We start from the raw sequence: 24875 nt of genomic DNA, 5'->3' as shown, positions 1-24875 counted from the left end.
CCCTTCAGAGCACAGCCAGGAAATAATCACTAGTTTTGCCAACTGGCCTTTGTCATCTGTGAAACAAGTCGTTCTTCCCCCAGAAGTGGGGGATGAGATGCCAGCACACGGTGGGTGAAGGCCAAAGGGGGTGATGTTCAGGGCTATCTGACCTGACTTAAAGGCCACACAGGCACCCTCGATTCACCGGCACTTTAACATGCAGTCATGCACCCAATGACAGCGTCGCAGCCAACAACAGCCTGCACCTACGAGGGGGGTCCCCGGAACCACTTCGGAGCTGCCTCTGAGTGACAGTGTGGTCAGCATGGCCACCGTGCAACGTTTTACTTCTCCCACGTTGGTGCTGAAGCTGGGGTACACCCCCGTCCTATGAAAGCACATGATACTGATAACAGTAAGAAATGACCGTGTACAGGAGCCGCCTCGCAGGGCACGCGGCCACTGTGCTCCTGACTGCCCTGCGCTACCAGGCTCCTTTAGGTACGCGCTACTGCGTCTGCCCGGCCCAGCGAGGCATCTCTCAGAGCACATTCTGTCCTCAAGCGACAGGGGACTGCGGTAGTGTCACGAGTACTGCACTCGCTGCCCTGCAATGGAAACCCCAGGCAGAGTCGACCATTCCGGGCCAGCTCCTCGGGGTCAACACGAAGGCGTTACTTACTGGCCAACATCAAGCAGGACGTGAACTTTGTAATAATAGGTTTTAAGAGTCCACCCTTCAAAACCTTCAGCGCACACAGAGTGATAGCTCTGTCACCGTGCTGCTAGACTCTGTCACAGTGCACTCCGGGCGTGTGATCAGCACCCAGTGCCCCTGGCGCTGCACAGAGCCCGCGGGACTCACCATGGATGTGCAGGACTCACCATGGACGTGCGGGCCACGGCCTCCACCACCGCGTCGAACACCTTCTGGGGCAGGCGCAGCAGCGTGGTGCCGCTGTCCACGATGGCCTTGTCCGCGTTGTACTAGAAGAGAGGGGACATCCGCATCAGGGCACGCTCCAGCCAGCATGGCTGGACCTGCCGCGTGGAGCGGTCCCATGCCCTCTCCCAGGACCCCGACCCAGCACAGAGGGAACCCCTTACTTTAGAGGCTGACATGACTTATTAAGGCCACTTCTGCAAGCTGCACAGATCAACTTTCTACTACCTACTCGTGGGCGAGGAGGACCACCCCCATAGCTCGCCATGTTCGAATTTGAGAGGAGACGGACAAGATAGGACACCGTGGTGGGCACTGCTGTTGTTTGTGTCTGCAGTGCCCTGAGGCCCACCTGTGAAAGGCTGGCACTCCAGCCCCAGGCGCCCTTGGCAGGTGATGGGAAGTTTAAGAGGTGGCACTTGCAGGAGGCACAGGTGACTGGGGTGTGACCTTGCAGGGGATTGTGGGACCCTGGTCTCTTCCTGGCACCCTGCTTCCCAGCTTCCCACCATAATGTGCTGCATCCCCACAGGCCCGGAAGCAACCGGGCAGTCGGTCATGGACTGGAATCTCCAACCTGTGAGTCAAAATCAACCTTTCCTCTTTTTAAGTTGGTCACCTCAGTTACTGTCATGGGAAACTTGCACACACACACACACACACACACACACGGCGTGGCAGCCAGTCCTGTCCCCACTGTCACATTCTTGATGTGATAAGAGGAGAAAGGGGATCAGTGGGCCAACCACAGAGAGGCCACTACATCCACTAGGGACCCAGCAGAGTGCAGCTGCCTGGGAAAGGAGGAGGCATGGCCATTTGCCCTCCTCCTTTACACAAGTCTGTGACTCCCATGGCCAGACAAGCCAGTGAGGTCAAAGAAGTGAGCAGGAGGAGAGAAGAATCTGGAGAAAATGAAACGAACCGACTTATTAATATTATATTCAAACACTTATTTTCAGTTTAAAAACTAATGTGAAAGTCAACTCTGCTTGCTCCTAAAACTATATATTTTTGTACCTGTATGAAGAGTGGATACATGACAGTCCTGTAGGAGGCTGAAATGTGGCATGGCTGGGCATTGTCACTTGCTCTTTTGAGGGATAGCAGCATGTAGGGCACGCAGGACAGAGCCCAGGCCTAGGAATCCAGCCTCAAGATAGGCGTTGTGCGCTCTCTCCCTCTCTCTCTCTCTCTCACACACACACACACACAGTCCCGCATATGGGTCCATCGGTGAATTGTTAAGTGTGAATAAGTGCCTTTGACGTGAACACGGATTTAGGGACTGAAACACTGTCACAACCAAACACAGTTGTGTGAGCCTTGGTCCCGGGGAGTCTGCACGTGAGCACGGTGGAGGAAGGGCAGGGAGCCTGGCGGGAAGGAGCATAGGAGCCACGGGGTCTTTCACAGGCCATGCTGAAAGGCCACAGCGCTCATGATGTCACACGTGCCACGAAAAAAGCCACAGAGCAGTGAGAGGGTGCTACACAGAGTCACAGCTGTGTGTCCCTGGGCCTGTCGCGCCTGCCTCGCGCCCCAGCAGGCAGGCTCTTCCTTGAGCAGGAGCTGTGAGCTCAGGGGGCGGGGATCGCTCTCAAGGGCAGGGCTCGGGCACACAGGGCAGATAAAGTGTATGGCTTCTGGGAGTTCGGTTTGGCTGAGTTCTGTCCCCTCCGTCCCCCTTTCTGATAAAATCTGCTTGTTTCATCCTCCACAGTGGAGGTCGGGGACTCTCAGGTCAAGGCACCTGCAGAAGGGTATAGTTGGCTCTGGGGCTCCTCACCCCCTGCCTTGTGCTCGCTTTGCCCCATTAAGCCAGGGGGTCTCGGGGGCTGGAATTCATGCACTAAATGACCATCCACGAGGCCCTGTGTCTTTTCCCATAAGAATCTCCGGAACTAGCCTGTGACATAAGGCACCTTCTGACTTCCTGTACAGGCTCCAGCTGTGAACACTGAAGCACACCAGGCCCAGGCCCCAGACAGGCACGACAGAGTGGCAGGTGCTCACCTCTTTGCAGTCCAGATTAAGGCTCTGGCCTCCGATTTCCAGTTTCAGAATTTCTATCTGATAATACCACTCCTCCTTTATGGGGGTATACCAGATGTCTCCTGTATACAGACTGGGTTCAATTCCACCCAGGACCTGGGGAGGAAAGTACAGGTGTAAGAGGAAGAGCACAACCAACAGTTTCCACCTAGAAGCACTCGCTCACGGGTGAAGCCTCACTGGAATTAGCACTTGCTCTTTATTGTGATGTTGGGAAGCAAATACTGATGCTTCAAAGTTAAACGGGGAATGTCTGAGGGCCACAACTGCAAGGTCACACAGAGCCATGCCCTGGTGTAACCAAGACCCCTTGGCAGGGTCCTTATCTAAGGAAAGCACACACGACTCCAGCTTCACAGCATTGAGACCCCCACCCCAAACAGACGCAATAAGATACCTAGCTGCCCTAATGGATGGCAACGAGTCCCCTGGAGGGCAGGGACCAGGAAAGCAGAGCGCAGGGGCGTCCCCAGTCATAGCATCAGGCTGCAAGTGCGAGGCTACCCTGTCCCCTGGGAGCAGGGAAAGAAGCGCTGGGAAGCTGGGTGCAGTGGTGCACACCTGTAATCCCAGCCACTCAGGAGACTGAGACAGGAGGGTCACAAGTTCAAGACCAACCTCAGCAACTTAGCAAAACCTTGTCTCAAAAAATAAAAAGGAGGGTATAGCTGGGGACACAGCTCAGTGGTAGAGAAACCCTGAGTTCAACTCTTACTTTACACAAGAAAAAAAAAGACAAGACAGGAGTATTGGGAGCTGGTGACCATCAGCCAATGACAGTGGCTGGGATGGGTGCTGAGCATGCCTCTCAGGGTCAGGGCAGAGGGGGTGGCCAGCTCTCCCCGAGATGGACCCTCCTGTGCATCTTCCTGTCCCCTGTACTCTAGATGACTGGGTGCAGGGTCCCCCAAGGGAAGTTCTGGCTACAATGTATCTGTGTGGCTGATAGTCTGGATGGTGTTTCCATAGAAAACACCTGCTCCCTGTGCTGTGTGCACATGTTCCTGTCTCCCAGGGAGTGCATGGCCCCCACCTACAGTAGACCCAGCTGCCACCTCCCCTCTGCTCCTCTGTGCCTTTCCTCTCCCTGAAAGCAGTGTGCTTTCAAAGGTCAATGAGGACAGAGTGAGTGGGATCTGGAGGTGCATATTTCTAGATGGTGGCATGACTAGGAAGGATAGAATCATACCCAAGCTTCTCCATTTTTAAAAGCTTCTATAACGAAGAGTATCACAATGTTATCGTACCTATGTGTGCCTAGGTGTCTAAAATTTCTCATCTAGTTTTTAGTAAAGCTGAAATAACCCCATAAATTTGTGATTTTTTTTTCATCCCTTTAAGACTAAAAGATACCCACAAGACTACCTCCGTTGGTACCAGATCCGGCAATTGGCAGTCCCGCCCCACACATCTGCATGGAGAAGACGTTGGGGATCTTTGCTTGAGTCACCAGGGAATCGAAGAAGGTCTTCAGAGAGCTTGATGGCTGAGGAGGTGAAAAGAAGGACAGGGCTTCACGAGTCATGGTGGAGACGAGGGCCGCCCAGTGTGGACACCCAGCACGGTCCACGGTTCTTTGGGTCTTTCAAATTTGGAGTTTTCCAGCTAAACCACAAACACGCTTGTGATTAGGTGCGGAGACCCCCGGTGGCGCTTGCTCCTGTGTGGCGCGTGCCTTCTGGAAGAGCTCTGCTGTGTAGGAAGACAGCGCTTCTGGGAGTGGTGCAGACACCCTCAGGTTGCTCACCACGGCCTCCAGGGGGGGGCGTGTGTCCACGTGGAGGTGGATCACGAGAAGGAAGTGGAGTTAACCTTGGACACTGGAGGGTGGCAGGGAACAGTGTCTCTAGGAGCTACTGCAGCTGCTGAAGCTTGACCCACCTCCCAGCAACTGCCCTACATCAAGTGACTGGTGACTCGTCCACCAGGCAGCGAGTCCCTGGCCCAGGCCTGGCCAGCTGGACTCTGGCAGCATCAGAGAGTGTCAGTGAGCCTCGGAGTTGACAAGGCTGGTGACTGAGGGGAAGGGGAGGTGCTGGGGAGCAAAACTGGCCAAACTATGCTCACGCCCGAGTAGGTGACAGGGAAACCCACTCTGAGGTGCAATTACCATGCAGCAATTAGAAAAGGACCTAGAAAGACAAAGCCCGGTGATTTCCATTGCCAAACCGCAGCAGGCCTGGCTTGCTCTGTGTGTTGTCCTACAGCCTTGGTCCCCACTCACGGCTACTCATGCAGAAGACACCCCCATTTCTGCAGAAGGTCTCAAAGGGAAGAGGGGTACTCTGCAAACAGCTCTACGTCGGGGAGCCAGGGCACGAGCAGCCAAGCAGAAAGTCACTGACTACAGACCTGAGTTTAGACACCCGGGAGGATCTAGATAAGCCACTCGGGGGTGGAGGGGTCAGTTTTGGATGACATTACAACAATGAGCTGCAGAGGCGGAGGCGGAAGGCGTCCTCTGACACCTGTGGTCATTCGGCAGGAAGGGTGGCTCACCGAGTGCAGAGCTGAGATCGCAGTTCTGGAGGCGAGAGGGATGAGTTCTGCCTCCCGCTGGCTCAGCCCACCCACATCTGGCCACCAGCTGGCTACCTGCAGCAGAGCTACAAGTCCAGGGACACAAGGTCCCTGCAGGAGGGTGGGGTCAGGTGGACTCTGGCCTGCCTTCCTGAGAGGCAGCAGAAACAACAACACCTGGGACTGAGGCCGGGCTCCACCCTGCTGACCAGGGTCACGCCTTTGTTTCCTGCCTTCAATAGCCATCACCTGCCAGGCCTGTTCCGGGACCTAAGGGGACCCATGATCAAGGCTCTGCTATCATTCTGCCAAGCCACTCTCCACGGGGACCCTGCCTCAGCATCCCCCAAGGGATTCAAAAACAGGCAGTTGCTCAGGACCAGCCCCAAGGGAACATGGTCTAGTGGGTGTGCAGTGGTAGCTGTCGCACACAGCCTTAGTGGGAGCACTTGGGGCTGACCGGGGACACCACACACTGTGACCTCCACTGAGTGCTCGACACCCTACTCCAGAAACACTGGGTGCCTGACCCACACCACTGTGCTGGTCCTTCCAGATGGGCCACTTCCCCCGCAGCTCCCATTACTGGCTCCTCCAACTCGGGGGCATGAAGCCAATTGTCAGTCATCTTGCAATTTCACAGATGAAGAGAGCAAAGGTCATGTGGGGGGTCTGAATAGTCCCCCCAAACCCCAAAGTAGTTTGTTCTCACAGAAGTCTTACACTCTATTAATTGCAGATAATTGAAATTTCCTCTATCATCTAGAATAATTTGCATAAAATCAATCATGCTCACATCTTTCATTTCCAAATAGCCACATAAAGATGAGATGTTTTGCCCTAGGTCACACTGTCGGTGAAATTGGATCTACTAAGCTTCTACCCGTCTGCAATCTAAGACGTTCACCTCAGGTTACTGCGGCCGCTCTGCAGAGAGGGTGAAAGGACTCGGGGTTCTGTGCTCTGAGCGGAGGGGCCAAGCCTCTCTGACCTAGCCCCATAGCTCTAACATGGGAGACCCTGGCCGTACGAGGTGGGCATCACAGGACACAAACCTCGGGTGAATGAGCAGCTTGTGATGTTCTCCCTAGGGCCTGACGGCACCCAGAACCAGGTCAGCCTTTCTCCTTGGGGAGTCGTGGGTTGGCACTACACCTGCTGCTCCTCCACACACCATGTGCTAATGAATGTGAACAGGAGCAACGGTCCCACAGGTGGGCAAACTGGCTTCCGCTCTGGATCTCCAAGGGCCCACAGGGTCCGTTGCCAGGGTCATGACCCCTCCTTCTCACACGCTGAGCTCTGCCTCCAAGCCTCAGGCTGCACCACGAAGCCAGGTGTGGGGCCCAGGGCCAGCACCACAAGAGAGGCCCCCTTCTGCTCTTGGCGAGCCCACGCAGACCCGCCTGTCTCCAGGAGCCCAGGGCACGCCTCTGCTACCTAGCCCCGATGGTTCTGGTGACACTCCCAGGGAGAAATCCGCCTTCCTGCCCCCCTCTTCCGCACACCATTATTTCCTGGGGGTTGGCCCCAAGCACAAATATTTGCAGACATCCAATCCTGTCCCGCCCCATGATGTGAAGGCCACAATGGCCCTGAGACCGAGGTCCCCGGTCTCCTGGCTCGTCACTCCTTGGAGGGGTTGGCCCTCCCCAGGGCAACTCAACGTGTTCCTGTTCCAATTGTGTCCTGGGAGGCTCCCCCAGAGGGCGGGCGATGGCAGGACAGGGGGGCACCTCCACCTGCTGACGTCCCAGGATGCCCCCTGTCCGTGTGCCTGTGTGAACTGAACACATGCATGTTGTCTTTCAAATCTGTTTTGGTAGAAACTCCTGAACCAACTCCATAATCAACACAATTCAGATTCTGCTGACGCCTTTTAGCATCAGAACTAAAATAATCAAAAACAAAAACAAAAAAGTTCATGTTGTGATTAAATCCTGCAGGGAGGTTCCCAAGAAGTGTGCCATTTACCTTTGATTTAAAAGTGCTTGGACCTGAGTGTGCAAGCACTGGTCTGTTTCAACAGTGTGTGGGGGGGATTCTCACTGGGTACCCTCAGGGGCAGTCCCCGGCTCTTAGCCCTTTAATGGCTGGTTCTCAGACTCTCATCCAGAGTTTATGAACTTAAATAAATGGCTGAAACCCCTGGATTTGCCTCACCTTGGCCAGGGTGGCATAAGCGAGTCCAAGTATTCCATTCCATTTGATCCCAGGCAGAAAGAAATTCTCTGACTTGAAAATAGTGGCGATGTTGACAAGAAACGAACTATTGAAGCCCTTTGGGATGGTGACCACATCCTCCCCCACGAAGCCAGTCCAGCTGCCCTGTGTGTACTTCACAGTGACTTCGAAGCCCTTGAAGCGGTAGGTGCTGGACCTGCAGAAGGAAAAGAAAGGTCCACTGTATTCCGTGCACAGAGCCAGGTTCCCTGACCCACGGGGGAGAGGGTGGTCACTGTGGACAAGCAGCTGTCGCCGTCGCAGCCCACTGTAAGCAGTTCTTCATGATCAGGAGCGCCAGTGCTGACCAGGTGACCTCCTCACCAGACACCATCAGCTGCACTCTGACGACAGGTGAGGCGCCACGTGGAAGGGCGGGTCTGGGGTATCCTGTGGCCCTCAAGTGTCCTTCTCCCTCTCCTCACCCCAACCCACGAATCCCTTCAGCCTCCAAGGACACGACCAGATCTGGGCACCTGCCTGGCCCACTGGCTTCCAAGGGACCCTGGATGCTGCTCTGTGACACAGAGGAGCCGGCAGCCCGTGAGGAGGCTCCACCAACTCTTCTAGCAGTGACTGAGGCTCAGATTCACAACACCCAGGTGACAAAGACCAAGCCCCCTCTTGGGAGTCCAGGTCCTTCCTCTTCGGAGCCAGCATTGCCCCTGAAGTCCAAGCCCTTCTCAAGGCTCTCCTGACCCTCAGAGCTGATCACACTCTTATCTACATGGTGGCATGACAAGAACCTGTGACTCCTCTGAACCTGAGGACCACAGCTACTGACAGTAACATGAACAGGGGCGGCGATGGGCAAGACAGGTAGCAATGCCGTCCTCTTCAGGATCAGCCAGTGACCGCTCGGCATTGAGCACAGAGCACTCCAGGCAGCATGAGAGTGACCTGGAGCTTCTTCCCAAGATGGCGGGGAAGCCAGGGACTCCTGGTGAGAGAGGCCTCTCCGACACCAGGCACTTACATGAGGACACAGAGTCCTGCAGCTCTCTTGGGGAGAAGAGAGCGGGCGTTAGAGTCCTGGGTGTCCAGCCCTGCAGTCCTTCTTGTATCCACATGAGTCTGAAAACTCTTGGGCTATAGGAAGGAACCCCAGGAACGACTCTGGGCAGATATCTGGACGTTCAAGCCAGAAAATGACCAGGTTCCTAAGACAAGTGTCAGATCACCAAACCAACAGCCTTAGAGGGCTCTGCTTCCTGCAGTGCCACTCCACTCTAATAAAAAGGCTGCACCACATCAACACAAGCTAACATGTCTTTATGGAGAAGCTAATGCAGTCTTGCTTGGGGTCAGGAGGAAGTTAACTCAGAGATGACATGATTCCATATTTATTTTTCATGTATCTTTTACGCTATACAAATGTCAACCATTTTTAAATATTTTTAGTTGTAGATGGACACAATCTCTTTATTTTATTTATTTATTTTTATGGGGTGCTGAGGATCGAACCCAGCGCCTCACACATGCTAGGCAAGTGCTCTACTGCTGAGCCACAACCCCAGCCCAAATCATTTTTAATTTGTTAAAAACAGTTCTGAGAATCTGACCCTGAGGATGTACTCAGGAAACGGAGACGGTCATAATGTTTTATTTATAATAGGAAACGAACCAAAGGCCTAGTAAAAAGGAAATTGTTCAATAAACTATGGTGTATTTGTATGAGAGATTATTATGCAGCAATGAAAATATGGTTTTTCAAATACCAAATATCTTCTTTGATATAATGAGAGCAACTATGAACAGAGCAAGGAGGAAGAGCAGGAAGAAAAGACTAACATTAAACAGAGTCATGAGATGGGAGGGAAAGGAAGAGTAAAGGGAAATTGCATGGAAATGAAGGGAGACCCTCATTGCTATACAAAATTACATATAAGAGGTTGTGAGGGGAATGGGAAAATAAACAAGGAGAGTAATGAATTACAGTAGATGGGGTAGAGAGAGAAGATGGGAGGGGAGGGGAGGGGGGATAGTAGGGGATAGGAAAGGTAGCAGAATACAACAATTACTAATAGGCCATTATGTAAAATTGTGGATGTGTAACCGACGTGATTCTGCAATCTGCATTTGGGGTAAAATTGGGAGTTCATAACCCACTTCAATCTAATGTATGAAATATGATATGTCAAGAGCTTTGTAATGTTGTGAACAACCAATAAAAAAATTAAAAATTAAAAAAAAAAAAAGAAAATATGGTTTTTCCTACCATTTAAGTGTCAGGGAAAAATTAAGTTGAAAGAAAAATTTGTTTCTGTGGCAAAATATTCAAAACTACTTATCACGGTCAAATATTAGCAGTGGCTGTCTCTGGTTAATGGGTTTGGTGGAGAGATGCCCATTCTTGTCGTTGAATCCTTTGGCAACTTCTGCATGTGACTTTCAGAATCAGGAAAAAATGTTATTTTAAAAAAAATGACTGGCAAAGAAATTTCAGTGCAGTTTAATTTATTCTCACTTTTATGATGGAGAAAAAACTCTGACGGGTGTTGAATTTTCATATCAGCTTACCATTTGCGTTCCCTCCACTGTGGCCCTAACGTAAGAGAAACACCTCCTGAGGAGGGGCAGGTGCAGAGACAGAGGGTGAGGGCAGCAGAGCTGGGCACCCTGAGTCCCGGCTGCCCCACCAGAAATCGCCATGGAAAGTGCAGTTGGACCTTTAGGCGTGAGTATCTGAGGATGGGTGCAGAGCCAAATTCCAGGGTTGGTGCAAATTCAGATGGGCCAGGCACTCAGGAGGGCATGCACACAGTCATGTTCAATGCCAAGAAAAACTCTGAATTATTCAGTCCCTTTTGACACTTTGAGGTCATTCCTCAAGGTCAGGAACACCACTGCTGACACTCTGAAAGGCTTGGAGAGCACGGTTTAGAAAGGAGTTAGCCCACTTTGTCCACTGAAGAGCCCACAGAGAAACGCTGCAGGCTCTGCATTGCACACGAGGCCCGTCACAGCTACTCAGCTCTGCCACCGTCACGTGGAAGCAGCCACGTGGTATGTGGAAAGGGCTGTGTGGCTGGGTGCCAATAAAACTTTAGATTTATAAATGCAGGTCAGATTGGGCCCAACAGAGATAGTTTGCCAACCCCTGGACTAGCATGTTAGTTATCGTCCCCAAACAGTCTCAAGTGCGATGGCCTCCTGGGAAAGGTGTCCTGTTTTCACTGCCTCTGGTCTGTAAACAACTCCTTGGGCTAGGAACCTGAGCCCTGGGTATTAGGCGTGTCTTCCACAGTTTCCTGCCCGGATTGCTGGCCCCTGACATTGTTCTGGATATTTCAGTGTCATTGGCGGAAAGGGAGTGGCAGCCAGTTACAGCGCCTGGGTTCAGGTACAAGTTCAAGCCCCCACAAGCCTCCAGACCTGGGCCAACTCTTCAACCTCTCTGTGCTTCAGATTCCTCAACTGAAACATGGGGTCCTCCTATCAGACCCCCTGGGGTTAATTATGTGGATTACGAGAGTTAACACCACACAGCATTTAGAAAAAAAACCCCAGAACATGACAGGTACATAACCAAAATAGCTGCTATTATTATAATTATCTAATCACTTGCTACCTTCTCCAATCTATGAGCTACTATTAGAAAATTCAAGAATTTTTTTTTCAAGAAAATGTTCCTACAGAACTACTAATACTGAGGACCCAGAATTATCTCATTCTAAGTTCCAATAACCTCATGGGAAGGGGCAGCTCTTGCCCATAGGGGGCCTGGCTTTGCTAAGGAGGTTGGGGTGGGGGAGGAGCGGTCAGCCCCCTGAGCAACAGGCTTCTCAGGGGGTGAGTCCCTCTGTGCTCTGCACCAGTGCCAGAACCGGCGGTGGTGACAGTGATGTTCTGCTTTGCCACTGCCCAACATGGCAGCAACACGTGGCTACTGAAACTTGAAATGTGACAATAGTGTGACTGAAGAACTGAGCCTTTGTTTCATTGAGCGTTAATGAATTTAAGCTTAAATGGTTACATGGGATCACTGGGTACTCTTGCAGAAACACAATTCGAGGTAATGTGAGAAAGAAGAGTAGTTCTGAGCCCTTCTCTCTGGGTTTCTTTCACTAAACCTCAAAGAATGGAGTCCTGGAGAAGAATCATAAGCAGCTCTATGGATGATTAGCATAGGATTTCCAGAACTTTAAATTAAAAAAAAAAAATTCTTCTACCTTCATTTTCTAACATCCTAATTCTTGGCACTGAATGGCCAACTGCTCTGTTCATTAATTAAATATACCCAGAGAGAACGCTGGGTGGGCTTCTCATATGTAAGGTCCATTCCAGTGCTCAGAAATAACAATCTGTCAGGGACAATCTGTGGGTGGCAGGAAAAAGTCCAGTCACAGCAACAAACACACTTTGAACCAAACTCAGAAGACAGTCTGCCTCCAAGAAGAGAGCTCAGGGGACTCAGGATTAAAAAGCAAGGTCAGTCGAAGAGGAGAGCAGAGCCGGAGAGCGTCTTATTGTTTTAAATGAAGCCCACCAATGCTTCCAGAAAACAGAAAAGAGAAGCCGGAAGGGCAGACTCAAGGCAGCTGAATCCTTGGGCGGCTCTGGGTCCCCTACACCAGGGAACACTGGGTCTCCTGAAGAATTCTGCCTGAGCCTCCCTGGGGTTCTCCTGAACTTTTCAGGGTTGGAATCCACCTGTGGGCGGGGTGGCCTGGCCCAGATGACCAGAGGTCCCTTGCTCTCTTCTGTAAGTCTCGAAGTTACCAGAAGGAACAGATGGAACCCGTGGGGTTCAGGGCAGCTCAGCAAGCCTGCCCAGCCTCGTGGGTCCCCAACAGCCCCTCAGCAGTGACCATTACTCACAGGCCTCTAATAGAGCCAGTCCCTCTGGGAAAGCACAGGCGTAGGAAAGCACCTAAATAGTCAGCAAACAGATCTGTCACTGTTACAGGGAAAGGCATGTGATCCGTGTCCAGTCTGGCCTCTGTAGAGAAGGCACCAGGTGCGTCTTCAGTCCCCGAATCCCACTTCCGGGCCTCATTTACAGAGAACAGTTGGCTCCTCGCTACACCCTCTCTGTGGGCTTTGCTTACATGCAGCCCAGGTTCCTGGAAATTTTAATGGGAATATATACTTAATTTCCTGACCAAATCAGTAGAGGGTCAAGGGGTGTGTATATTGGCTTTCCCTCAAGCCAACAGGCCAGAGGCTGTTTTATTGGCTAAAAAAAAGTACATTAAAAAAAAAAAAAACATACACGATTCTTTCCCCACTGCATAGTCATCCACTGGAGCACTCGCGACTGTGGAAGAAGTTCTGACGGAGACTAGCTATGCCAATGACTCACGGCAGCCCGACCTCTCATCCCATAAATCAAAGCCACCTTGCCCAAAGCGCCAAGCCAAACTTCCAATTACTGTAGAGTGCTTCAGGAGACATTAAACCTGAATGCCCGGAGACTGGGGACTTGAATCAGAGGCTCAAACCCAACCAGAAACCCTATTACAGCTGAGATCAGAGGCCCGGACTCACACTGAAACCTCACAGCGCAAGGGGCCACATTTCAGAAAAGACCTTTGTCCAACACGCAGAAGGGAAGAGAACACTCTCTGTGCTCCCGCTGAAGAAGGGCTGAAGGTGCACCATAGGCCCAGGCCAAAGTCGGGGGAATGCATCGGACAAGCTAGCCTCACAGCAAGTCATGGAGAGAAAACACCGGGATCTTGAAATAATGGATCTGTGTCGGCCACATGCCTCCCAGAAGCTTGGAAAAAGAGAAGGAAAAAGAGGGGACTCACCTGCAAGGCCAGCCTGGGACAGGCATGTGGCCTGGGGCACAGAGCCCACCAAAGGTCACAAGTGTGAAGCTTCATGTCTGACTCGACCGAGAAAAGAAGTGGCCTTCGAGCCCTGCTGAGGAGCCGTCTCCTGAAAAGAGGCAGGACCAGGGCAGGAGGCCTGGCCGCAGTGCAGCTTTGAACAAGCAAACTCAGCAGTACCTGCTGGCAGGCAGTGGCCATGGGCCAAAGTGACCACTGGGGCAGCCCAGGGCTCTCCCTGGACATGGGTGTGTTCTTATTCTGTTTTTATCTACTCACAAGAGGAGAAGCAGATCAGAAACTGGAGTGGCCAGAGAGCCGAGGGCAGGTCTGTGTCCTCTGGTGGGATGAGCAGGAGGCTCGGCCATGCAGGGAGCTGCGTGCACCTCAGGAGTTTGCTCCAAGTCAGGGGCAGATGGCCAGAGAAGCCCAGCCTTTAGGTGGGGTAAAGGGACCCACCAGGCTGGCTGTGTGCACAAAATCCACTTGGACCAGCCAGCAGGGAGGTTAGACAGATGTGGCCTCCTGGGGCCTGATGAGAACAAAGAGCACAGCAGAGCCCAGGGGAAGGACCCCGGTGGTGTGGTTGATTAGCCATGGCTCGTGTGTGGAGGGCGGTGCGTGGTTTGGCGGTGGTGGCTGTTATTTACCCCTGGGTGGAGGCATTGGCACAGGGTCTGGGTGGAGAAGCCCATCTGACTTCTATGGGGCTGGCAATTGTCAGCCACCAAAGAACCCCATCTACCTAGAGTCTACAAGTGACCACCACTGTGTGAAGTCTGCACGTTTAAACCCGGAGGCGACCGTGCACACTACCCGGACCTGGCTCTCAGGTCTCTCTACTGTGACTAATGTCAACAGATGTATGATAAGGAATGAACTTATTTGGGATGTGAACCTGCTCGGGCTTGTTCCTCCTGCCTCCGTGTCCAGAGCACCCCACCCAGGGGAACCCGAGTCGGTGTGCAGAACAGACCAGAACCTGCTCAGAATGGACACAGGGCTGGACAACTGTGCCACCAGGAGCAGTTCTCAGCGAGGAGGACACCATCCCCTGTGGGAGAGTGGTGGAAACTCTGGGGGCAGTTTTGGCCACTGGTGGGCCAGCATCAGGCACAATGGCTATCCTAGAAGCCCTTGTCCCTCATCCCTGTCCACGTTCTGAGCCCCTCTGGGCACGCACATGGGTGAAACCCCACCTGAGCCCCAGATGTGCCTCCCTTTCACATACACACTGAGTATTTTCTATGTGGGTTTAACAGAAGTTGGATATTAACTGCTATGTAAATAAGATGGCAGGTGATAACTTCTTCTTTGAACTTCACCAGGATTCTTCACCACGTCAGACACAACGTCAACAACCCAAGCAGCGCTGCGGGTTGGAGTCTTACTCAATCAGCCCTGGTCAGTCTACACTGGGTGATACGCAGCCACAGTGGTCCCCACATAACCTCCAGGCCCTGCCCTCATGGTCTCCTAGTGTGCTTGAACCACAGGTCACCTTCAGAGACAATGACTACCTTACTACACATCCCTTTCCTTCCTTCCACCCACACAGGTGTTTATTTCCTGAAATAAAATAAAGAACTTCAGATTTGGGGTGTCTTGGATTTTGGAATGTTCACATACCCACAATGAGCTACCTCAGGAATGGGAATCAACTATAAAAGCAAAGTTCACTTATTTGCACCTTGGACATGTAGCCTGAGAGTCATTTTATATAGTATTTCTGGTTTCCACCTGTAGCATCATGTCAGTGCTCAAGAAGCTGGTGGACTTTGGAGCATGCCAGTTTTGGGACTAGGAGTGTTCCACGTGTGAGCTCCATAGGGCCATTCAGAATTATGTATGTAGGTTAAATTATATTTCCTGGTTGCTTTCATTCAGGGTGACACAAAGCACTCATCACGAGGAGGGTGTGGAGTGGAAGGCCCGGGCCTGCTGTGCAGAATCAGGAAGGTGGGTGGGTTGCTGCCTACTTGACTTCCCAGGCCATGAGGATGAACATGGGAGGTTGGAGCAACCTGGCGTCCCGTGCCACGACGGGGCCACCCAGAGTGAGCAACTGGAGGTGGGAGCTGTTTGTGGGCAGAGGACTTGGACGAACCTGCGTCTGAACGGGAAAGGACAGCCATGGCCCCTTTCTCACCGAGGAACACCACCCACTTCTATGCGTGTTCGTGGTTACAGCACAACTTCTGGCACACGCTGATCTTCTCGTTCCCCAGGCCATCATGGGCCAGCTAGTGTACCCTAAGAAATCTTACAACATGTGGAGTCGCGTGCTGCGCTCTCAGTTCCTTGCGGGAGGGGTGCCACTTTGTTCTGTGGCTCTGTGGGGCTCCGCATGCACTGGCCACCGCTCCCCCTACAGCCAGCAGCTGCAGCTGCGCACCCAGGTCACTGCGCCATTTCTGCCCCACAGGGGAGCCGCAGGGCAGCCACACAGGACTGTTCTGGGGGCGTTTGTTTCCCACGCCGAAGCCTCACTTTATTAAGTCGCCAAGGTCCTCAGAAACCTCGAGTTCTTATTTCCCTGTTTTCTGGCAGCTAAATCTGGGCTTTAGTCCTCGGAATAAAGACTGTGGATAAGGAAAGTGAGAGGGGCGGAGATGCCAAGGGTCTGCCGCCATCGGGAATCCCGCCAGCAGTTCTCAGGCTACGGGAGTTTGTGACTCTAAGAAGAAAGCCCTTGCATGTCGGCAGGCTTGCTCCGCCTGCTCCCTTTGAGCTTCACAAAAACTGACGTGAAGTCCAAATGTGGACAGCATTAGAGCAGCTTCAAGTGCCCAGAGGATGGGACTCCAGATCCAGGGCTCTTGCAGAACTGGAGGGTGACAGGAGGCCACTGGGGACCCTCCCTGCACCCACTCAGAGGTCCTCTGGAGCCAGTAGTCCTGGCCCCTGCACTGGGCACAGCTTGCTACTCCAGAGACCTCCACCTTTCTCACAAGTCCATCCCATAGCTGCCCTGTGGAGCCCCTCAGTGCTTAGTGCTTAGTGCTTAGATCATGTGCTTTGTGCTCAGCACCCTCACTCTTTCCAAATGAGCCACTGACTTCTTTCCCCAGATACCTCCCCACAGCGTTGTTCCTGTGAACTGTGCCCTAACCGTTCCGAACGACGGGGCAACGCAGAGCTGGCTTTGCATGCTTACCCCTGCCTAGAGTGGCCCCTGCCTGAATGGCCACACTCTCACATGGTGCTCCTCTGCCCACACCTCCCCACGCACACTGACGGCTCACAAGCTCTGCACTCTGTGTAAGTGCAGAAGTTGTTTCACTTGACAATGCATAAGGTGACCCTCCTGTGGATGCACCGAGGCTACGTAAGGGGGATTATGTGATGGATTCCCCAGAAGAGAAACACGCACATACATACATGTGCATCTACATATATACATGCATGTTCAGGTACACATCCAGACACAAGCACAGATGACGAGTGTGCGTGTGTACACATACATGCACACACACACCCTGAAAGTGAGTCAGTCTTCTGGCTGGTTTGTTCCAGTATATTCTACATGCCGATTCATGTGGTGTCCCCACCCAGCCAGGCCCGCTCTGGACCCACCGCTTACCTCTCTGCGTCAAAGTAGGTGTCTACGTAGGAATGGGGGGCACCTGCCACGGCGAAGTTACTGCTTCCAGTGTCGACGAGAATCTGTAGCTTTTATTTTTTTAAGGAGACAAAATAGAAAATATCATAAGGCAAAAGCTTGTACTGACTGGGGAGGCTGTTGTAAACCGAATCGGACAGAGTCCACCAAGAAGCCTGCAGCAAGGAGCGGCCTCCTCAGGCACACACAGCCTGGGAAACAGCCCTGCAGCCGCTGCATCTCCCCTCAGGCCGCTGGGACTGGCTAACAAGGCCCAGCCTCCGGCAGCCCCCAGCCCCAGCTGGTGCCCTGGTTCCCTGGCTGGGACACCTTCTTCCTGCCTTCCCAAATCTCTGGGGAAACCAGATCCAACATGGCCTCTCTCCTCAGCAGCCTCTTACTGGCCCCCTCGCCCCTCTGCAGATGTCCCTGCAGAGTGCCCCGGGGACCTCTGCCCCAGTCCTGCTTTTGTAGCTTGATTACAGTATGATTTCTGTACAATAAAAATGCAAGATCTGAAATTCGTGTGAGACTATGGCCATACCACCCTGAAGGTGCCCAATCTCGCCTGAAATGCTCCATGAGGGCTGCCACAGTATGTCCTCAAACCAAGATGCAGAACTTCTGTTGTCCCTGAAAGGTCCCCTGGCGCCTCTTCCCCAGAAGCTGCCACGCACGTTCTGACTTCTATTACCATGGAACGGCTTCAGGCGCTCCTGAAGTTTCTGTGAGGGCCACGGGGAGGTGCTGAGTTTGCTCTCTTGCTGGGGTCTTTGCTCTTGGAGTCTCCGCGGCGGAGGGGCGTTCCTCCACGTGCACGGCAGTGGGTCTGCTTCTCTAGATGGGGTTGGCTGGTCTCCAGTTGAAGGCTGGTGTGGGTGAGGCTGCTGTGGACGCTCCTGGAAGTCTTTGGACAGATGCTTCCATTTCTCTTGGGTAAATATCCAGGACTAAACCTACTGGGTCACAGGGTCAGATGCCTTTCTAGCGTTTTCTAAATAAACTGCTGAGCAGCTCTCCAACACAGACATACCAAGATGCACTCGCGTGGCAATGCGCCAGGGTCCACTCTGCTTATTTGCTCCATATCCTTCCCCAAATCTGGTTTTGGTGGCCTTTGTTTTTGCCACCAGTGGAGATAGTGGCGTCTTGCTGAGGCTTCCTGCACCTCCCCAGTGACCAATGCTGTTGACCTGCTGCCTGTCCACGGTTTGGCCCATGTTACCAGTCAACAATGGCACGAGGGGAGGAAGGGTGGGTTGCCCCTCTTTATGCCCAGCACTATCCCAAGTACAGACACATGGCCAGCTGTTTAGAGAGTGAACAAAGCCTCTAGAACACAGAGTAGGTAGATGAAGCCCAAAGGCTGAACATCAAGTTTCAACAGTTAGAGACAGGAAACAGAACAGGCAAGCTTCTGTCCAGCATTATCTCATGAACAGACTGCTGCCTTGGCCAATACCCTCGGTTTTGCTAAGTCTAGAACTTTCTATGCCCCCAACCCCCACTTATTCGACCCAGCCACAGAATTTGGCTCAGGTTCAACCCCTCCTCCTGGAAATTCCTCCTTCCCCTTGGACTCTGGAACTCCAGCCTTTCTGAATATTCCCCCTGCTTCTGCGACTCCCCACGCCCCTGCTGCTGGATGGAGTTGCCCAGGGCTCAGCCTGGCATGGTTTCTGCCCTCTAGACTCACACCCTGGTATCTGTAAAGGCCTCCTCTCACCCCTGAGCCCCAAGCTCACAGCCAGTCCGTTCCTGACCCCGGACTCCAGGCTTCACCGACCTAACACCTGCATTTGGTGTTTCACGGCCTTCCGGTGTTGAAACCCCAACCTCACACCCTGAGTGGACGTTGTTGGGAAACAGGGTCTTCCCGGAGCTGGTCAAGTTAAGATAGCATCCCTAGGGTGGCCCATCAGAAACACGCAGGAGCTGCATGTGACAATCGAGGCAGGGGTCAGGGCTGCACAGCCTCAGGACACCAGGGACTCACAGCCACCACCAGGAGCTGGAAGAGGCAGGGCAGGCTTCTCCAGGACCTCAGAGGGAGCGAGGTCCAAAGGAGCACCAAACAAATCTGCATTCATGGTTTCCCTTGGTAGCTGGGGGATTGCTTCCAGGACACCCTGCAGGTACCAAACTCCAAGGAAGCTCAAGTCCCATATACAAAGTGGGGGAACCCACACACATCTTCCTGCATATTCTAAATGCAGATTAAATGACTTATCAGACTACTTCTAATACCCAGCAGGATGTGAATGCATGCAAAGAGTTGTTAAACTGCACCGTGTAGAGAACAACAGAACGTCTGCACATATTCAGTACTATTTTTTTTTAAATATTTTTGATCCCTGGTGGTTTGAATCCTTGGATGTGGAACCTAGAAATGCAAAGGGCTGAACTGAACTTGGAGTTTGGTGGAGAGGAACTGGTGGATGCTAAGAAATCATGTTATGTATTTTAATCATCAATCAGAGGTTAAAACAAGTGGGTGCGCTGAACCTCATGGTGCACGCCTATAATCCCAGTGGCTCAGGAGGCTGAGGCAAAAGGATCACAAGTTCAAGGCCAGACTTGGCAACTTAAGGAGGCCCTGAGCAACTTAGTGAGACCCTGTCTCAAAATAAAAAATAAAAAGGTCTGGGGATGTAGCTCAGTGGGTACAAAATAAACAACAACAATAACAAAAACAAGTGAAGGAGACCCATCTGTAGCTCAGTCTCACTGAACAAATCCCTCCTGTAGGGCCAGGTTCCCTTTTCTTCCTGTTCATAAATACTAAATCTTTAGGGGCTGGGGATATAGCTCAGTTGTCTCCCATGCACAAGGCCCTGGGTTCAATCCCCAGCACCACACACACACACACATACACATACACACACACATACACATACACACACACACACATACAAGACTAAATTTTCAGAGGCTCACCTCCAGGCATGTCGGACTTGCTGGGCAGTTTTTAATCCCTTCATCTTTTTTAAGAGATGGTTGACTCCACACCCACCCGACCACACACATTTTTCTTAACTCTATCATTTCCTGTATCTCGGTTTCTGTTTTAATGTTTCTTACTTTATTGTTATTTTTTAAATCTTTACTTTGGAATTCCCTGGTTTTTAAGAATTCTTGTAGTTTGCAAGCTCTGTATCCATTTTAACTCGTTTTTTGTTATCTTACAACTTTACCTGATGCCTTTAACCTCTTGTCTTGATTTCACAACTTAGAATGGCTCTGTGGCTCCCCACTCTGAGATCTGACAAAATTGGCACACATCTAAGCCCGTGACGGTGGGTGTTGTAAGATAAGGAGGGACGGGGCACGCGCTGGCTCACACCCTTTTTATTCCTCTGGGCAGCTCTGTTTACAGTTTCACATGGTGCATTTGAGCGCTCCTGCTTTTACCTGCCTGGCATTTTACCCTCCTCTGTCTGCCCGCCTTGGCCCTCCTAGATGGCCGTGGATCTCTGCCCCAGGAGCCTCTCCACGGCTCATGCTGCTGTTTGCGCCCTCTCGGGGGTTGCTTGTGACAATCACCTTTGCCACAGCTGCTCAGTGGTCACAGCAGTCGCAGGCCCAGGCTGGCTCCTCCAGGTCCCTCGTGGGAGCTTCTGCTGGGCGTCCTGTGGCCCCCAAGATAGCCATCTTCTCCAGTCCCTTCCTGTTTGGGACACAGCGCCAAGACTCTTACACTTGAAGAAGGGTTGCCTGGGCTCTACACGCCTGAGTCACGTGTTCCTCTGAACAGCATATACGTGTTTCTCTAGTACTTGAGGGAAATCTGAGGACTGTTTTATTCTTTCCTTTTCCCCTGGCGCCTGGAGATTTTCTTCCTTGGCCTCGCAGCTCCACTGTATCCTCCGACTTCACACTGGTTGGCCGATTCAACCTTCCCATTGGTCTTCTAGGGCTGCCGTAGCACATAGCCGTGCCGGGGCGTCATGAAACAATACACGCCTATTCTCTCCAGGTTCTGGAGGGGACAAGTCCAAACTCTAGGTGTCGGCAGGGCTGAGAGCCCCAGAAAAGCTCTAAGGGGGGGGGGTCCCTCCTGCCTCATCTGGCTTCCAGCTTGACCAGCAACCCTTGGCATCCCGTTCACTCTGCACTGACAGGTGCCGTGAATGGATGTGGACACATACTGTCCATCTTCGAGGTGGGCCTGTCTCTGAGCCTCCTCACTGCCTGCAGAGCTGGCTTACATGACTCCTTTGTAGCCAGCTCAGGGTGACTCAAGAGCTGAGGTCCATGCGGAAGAGTGAGGTATCTGGGGTCTTACCATTGCAATGGGTTCCAAAGCACCCTGTCTAGTGCCAAGGCTACTGCCTGACCGGCAGACACCCTGGGCGCTGACACGGACTGACACACTCACGTCACATGGCCCTGTGTCCTCCTCCTCCTGTCCACGTCCTGAGTGTAAATGTTTCCTGGGGGCAAGATGAGCCTTGAAGCTGCGGGGTGAAGGGGTTTGGGAGGGTGAAGACCCACAGAGCCCTGAACCACTTGGGATCCCTTCCTGGGGCCAATCCAGGAGTCCCAGCTTTCAAGAGGGCAGTGTGCCTGCAAGGCAAGGGATGTCGCCACCTCGAGGCTGACTCCTGCACACGGTGGCAGAGATTTTTCTTGGTCACTAAAGCCACAGATAATAAAAGCCATGGGATCTTGAACAGGAGCAGCTGTCCCCCGGGCCTGCTGTCAGTCTCAGAAGCAGGCCATGTCACCCGCGTTTCCCGGGTCTCTCTGGCAACCTCGCACCCAGCAGCTGCAAGACGCAGGCGAAATGCCAGCATGGCCCGGCCACCCAGCGCCCGCGGGCTCTGCCAGGCAGACGGGCATTCCACGTCCACACTGGCGGCTCCCACACCCCAGGCCTGGCTGAGGCGGCAGCAAGACTATTGTCCTCCATACAATAGTCCCAGTGCCCGGGAGCTTTCTGGGCAGACGTTCCGCCCTGCTCTCCTGGGTCTGGAATTCCTGCCTCCCACCTCATAAACAGGCTTGTTGACACCCGTCCTGGGCCTTGCTGCTCCTTTGCAGAGGCGGGGAACGCGGCACAGAGACAGTCAGACCCAGGCGTGGGCTGCAGCGCTTCACACTGACCATCTCTTCTCATTGCCCAGGAGTTCAGGACAGTCACACCCCCCGAGGTTTCCTCAGAAGTCAGTTTTCAAGAGCATTCAGTCCAGAGCTGTGGCCATGTAAGCAGGCCACCAGGTGACAGGTCATTCTTACATATCCAATCTGAGGACAGAAGTCGTCCTAAGTAAACAAAGCAGGCTCCAAGTCAGGAGTGGATGAAAATCCAGGGGCTGACACCCCCAGGCCGTTCCGCAGCGTCAGAGGCAGACACGTTAACACAATTTGTGCTCCCTGAGATGCAGCCCCACCTGCGCAAGGAGTTCAGCGGCAAAGGAAAAAAGACCATCAACGCCCTACAGGTTTCCCAGGATGCACTGAAGTACCTGGCGCTCCAAAACTCAGCCTGTGGGCTTCTTCCAGAACCCTCATCCCGCAAAACTCAGGCTCTGTCACATGACCCTGTGTCCTCCTCCTCCTATCCATGTCCCAGGGATTTCTAAAATCACGACCTGCATCTTTGGGTTCACTTCACGTGCATGCACTCCTACTGTACACACACTTGTGTGCACACCAGCCCAGCTCTAGACTACATCATTCAGACTCCTAAAAGGATACTGAAGTCACAAATTCAGAAAATGCTTTCACACATTCAAAGCGTGACCTAACCTGAGTCAGAAGCATATAGGACATCATGGCATCGGTACTTTATAAGCAAGAAAACCAGCAACCGGGAGAGATGGGAAGGTCCAGCAAGAATCTGAGGTCTTGCCTCTGGCCTGCTACTCTCCCACACTGTGCAGCCTTCTGCAAAGCCCTCCGCTCCACTTCCTCTGACACAGTGGCCCATGGGGAAACCTGCCTCGCCTCCACCAGAGATGGGTCTGTTGGTCCCATCCTCGTTGACTATTTTTTTGGTGGGGAAGGGAGGGGTACCAGGGATTGAACTCAGGGGCACCTGACCACTGAGCCACATCCCAGCCCTATTTTGTATTTTACTTAGAGACAGGGTCTCCCTGAGCTGCTTAGTGCCTCCCTGTTGCTGAGGCTGGCTTTGAACTCATGATCCTCCTGCCTTGGTCTCTGGGATTAACAGGCTCATTGACTTTTCATTCCTTCAATCCCAGCAGGCTCAGAGGGCCTCTGCAGGCAGGGGTGGGTCCTTCCTGTGCAGGGCCCTGGACAGGGAGTCAGAGCAGTAACAGGGTGTGTGTGTGTGTGTGTGTGTGTGTGTGTGTGTGTGTGTGTGCTGGGGGCGGGGCCGGGTGTCCTGGCCCCTGCGGAAAAAACAACTTTCCCCAGGCACTTGACCTCTGAAGCTGTGATCCAGACAGATCAGGAAGGCAGACCTGCAGGAATTGAGCAAACTCATTTTTTTGTCAACGTCTTAGAAGCAGCAAAATCCAAAGCAAGCTCCCTCCAGCCACTGCTCTCTTTCCGGCGACCGCCAAGCACCCACCAGCGGGCCACCATGGGTCTCAACCTCTCCCTTCCCTTTTGGTCATCAACCTGCCAAGATGGAGCTTCCGACATACCCTCCAGGGCCGACCAAGCTTACCAGCAACCCCGGGTACCCTGATCCCATGGTCATCTGGCCTGATGGTGGCCCTGGTCTCCTGTGAAGCTTCAGAAGTACTGCTGTCCTGTTTTCCCTCCTTCTCTGTCGCAGGGACTTCTTCCCCTGTCTTAAGTAGAGAGGGTTCCAGAGGATTCCATACCCAGGGGCCTACACACCATTACCACACTGGAGCCCAACTTCTCCAATGACAGCCCCTGCACAGGGTGCCCGCTGTGACTGCAGGATGCACACATGGGCATCTCTCTATCCCAGTGCTTTGGACAGTGCCAGGGCCTAGTAGGTACTGAGAAGAGTTGTTGAGTGACTCTGTGAAAGTCAGGGCTGAGAGCCTTCCAGGGAGAGAGACAGCAGTGGGTGCGTAGAGCAGGCAGAGGAAGGCTGTCAGTCCACATGTAAAGCAATCTGCAGGAGCACCTTCCAAGTATGGGCAACATCTGGGAGGGTGGGAGACGTTGGATTGCTTACTCTAGAGGACCAGAAGGAAGACATGAAGACCCTCCTGCCCCACAATAGCAATCTGTCGTTACTTACTTACTTCTAATGTGCTCCCTGAATGAGATTCACATAATCAGGAGGCAGAGCCGACCATCATGCACATGGTATGGCGGGTGGGCCCTAGATGGGTCACACGCACAACATTCCTCCTACGTCTCCAGCCCCTAGAAACCGGTCTGCCCTGTGTCTCAAGAATTCCACCTCTGCTTCCTGAACCGGAGGGCTGGATGCACACATGCCTTGGGGTCAAACCATGCCCTGCTACCTGGAGCCCGTGCAGGGCAGGTTCCCCCTCACCTCCTCCAAGAAGAGGGTGAAGAGGGTAACAGGTGCAGTTCTAGACTCCCAGGTGGAAATACAGTCAAGAAAATTCAGTTGTTGGTGACCACTGTGCAAACTCATGACATTCCAAGGGACATAAATCTCCAGCCAAGGAAATTGGCTTATCCCGGAGCAATCTGAATCTAAGGGATTCTTCAAGAAGGTTCCTTTAGGGATGTGCTTGGGCACATGCCTGGCCCTGCTAGTTAGAGCTTACTCAGCTTTATAAAGGCATGTACTAGGGGCCTGTTTGCTTCTTTTTATACAATTATAAACAACACCTTGCCTGAGTCTGGG

At 52.7% G+C, this 24875-nt stretch overlaps 1 protein-coding gene across 1 annotated transcript in view; it reads right to left on the bottom strand.

Annotated features, from left to right (window-relative positions):
• Bace2 (beta-secretase 2) overlaps positions 1-24875 on the bottom strand; it is an 81560-nt gene that overhangs the window by 26401 nt on the left and 30284 nt on the right. The window contains exons 2-6 of the mRNA XM_078044671.1: positions 17084-17172; positions 7664-7880; positions 4338-4466; positions 2942-3076; positions 868-969 (exon numbers count right to left, since the gene is read on the bottom strand). Of these exons, the coding sequence (XP_077900797.1) occupies positions 868-969; positions 2942-3076; positions 4338-4466; positions 7664-7880; positions 17084-17172 (672 nt within the window). The remainder of the gene's footprint in view (positions 1-867; positions 970-2941; positions 3077-4337; positions 4467-7663; positions 7881-17083; positions 17173-24875) is intronic.

Source organism: Ictidomys tridecemlineatus, chromosome 3, assembly GCF_052094955.1.
Source record: "Ictidomys tridecemlineatus isolate mIctTri1 chromosome 3, mIctTri1.hap1, whole genome shotgun sequence".
Taxonomy (NCBI): Eukaryota; Metazoa; Chordata; class Mammalia; order Rodentia; family Sciuridae; genus Ictidomys; species Ictidomys tridecemlineatus.
The sequence above is the reverse complement of the archived record's forward strand: the minus strand, read 5'-3'. Positions and strand labels throughout refer to the sequence as shown.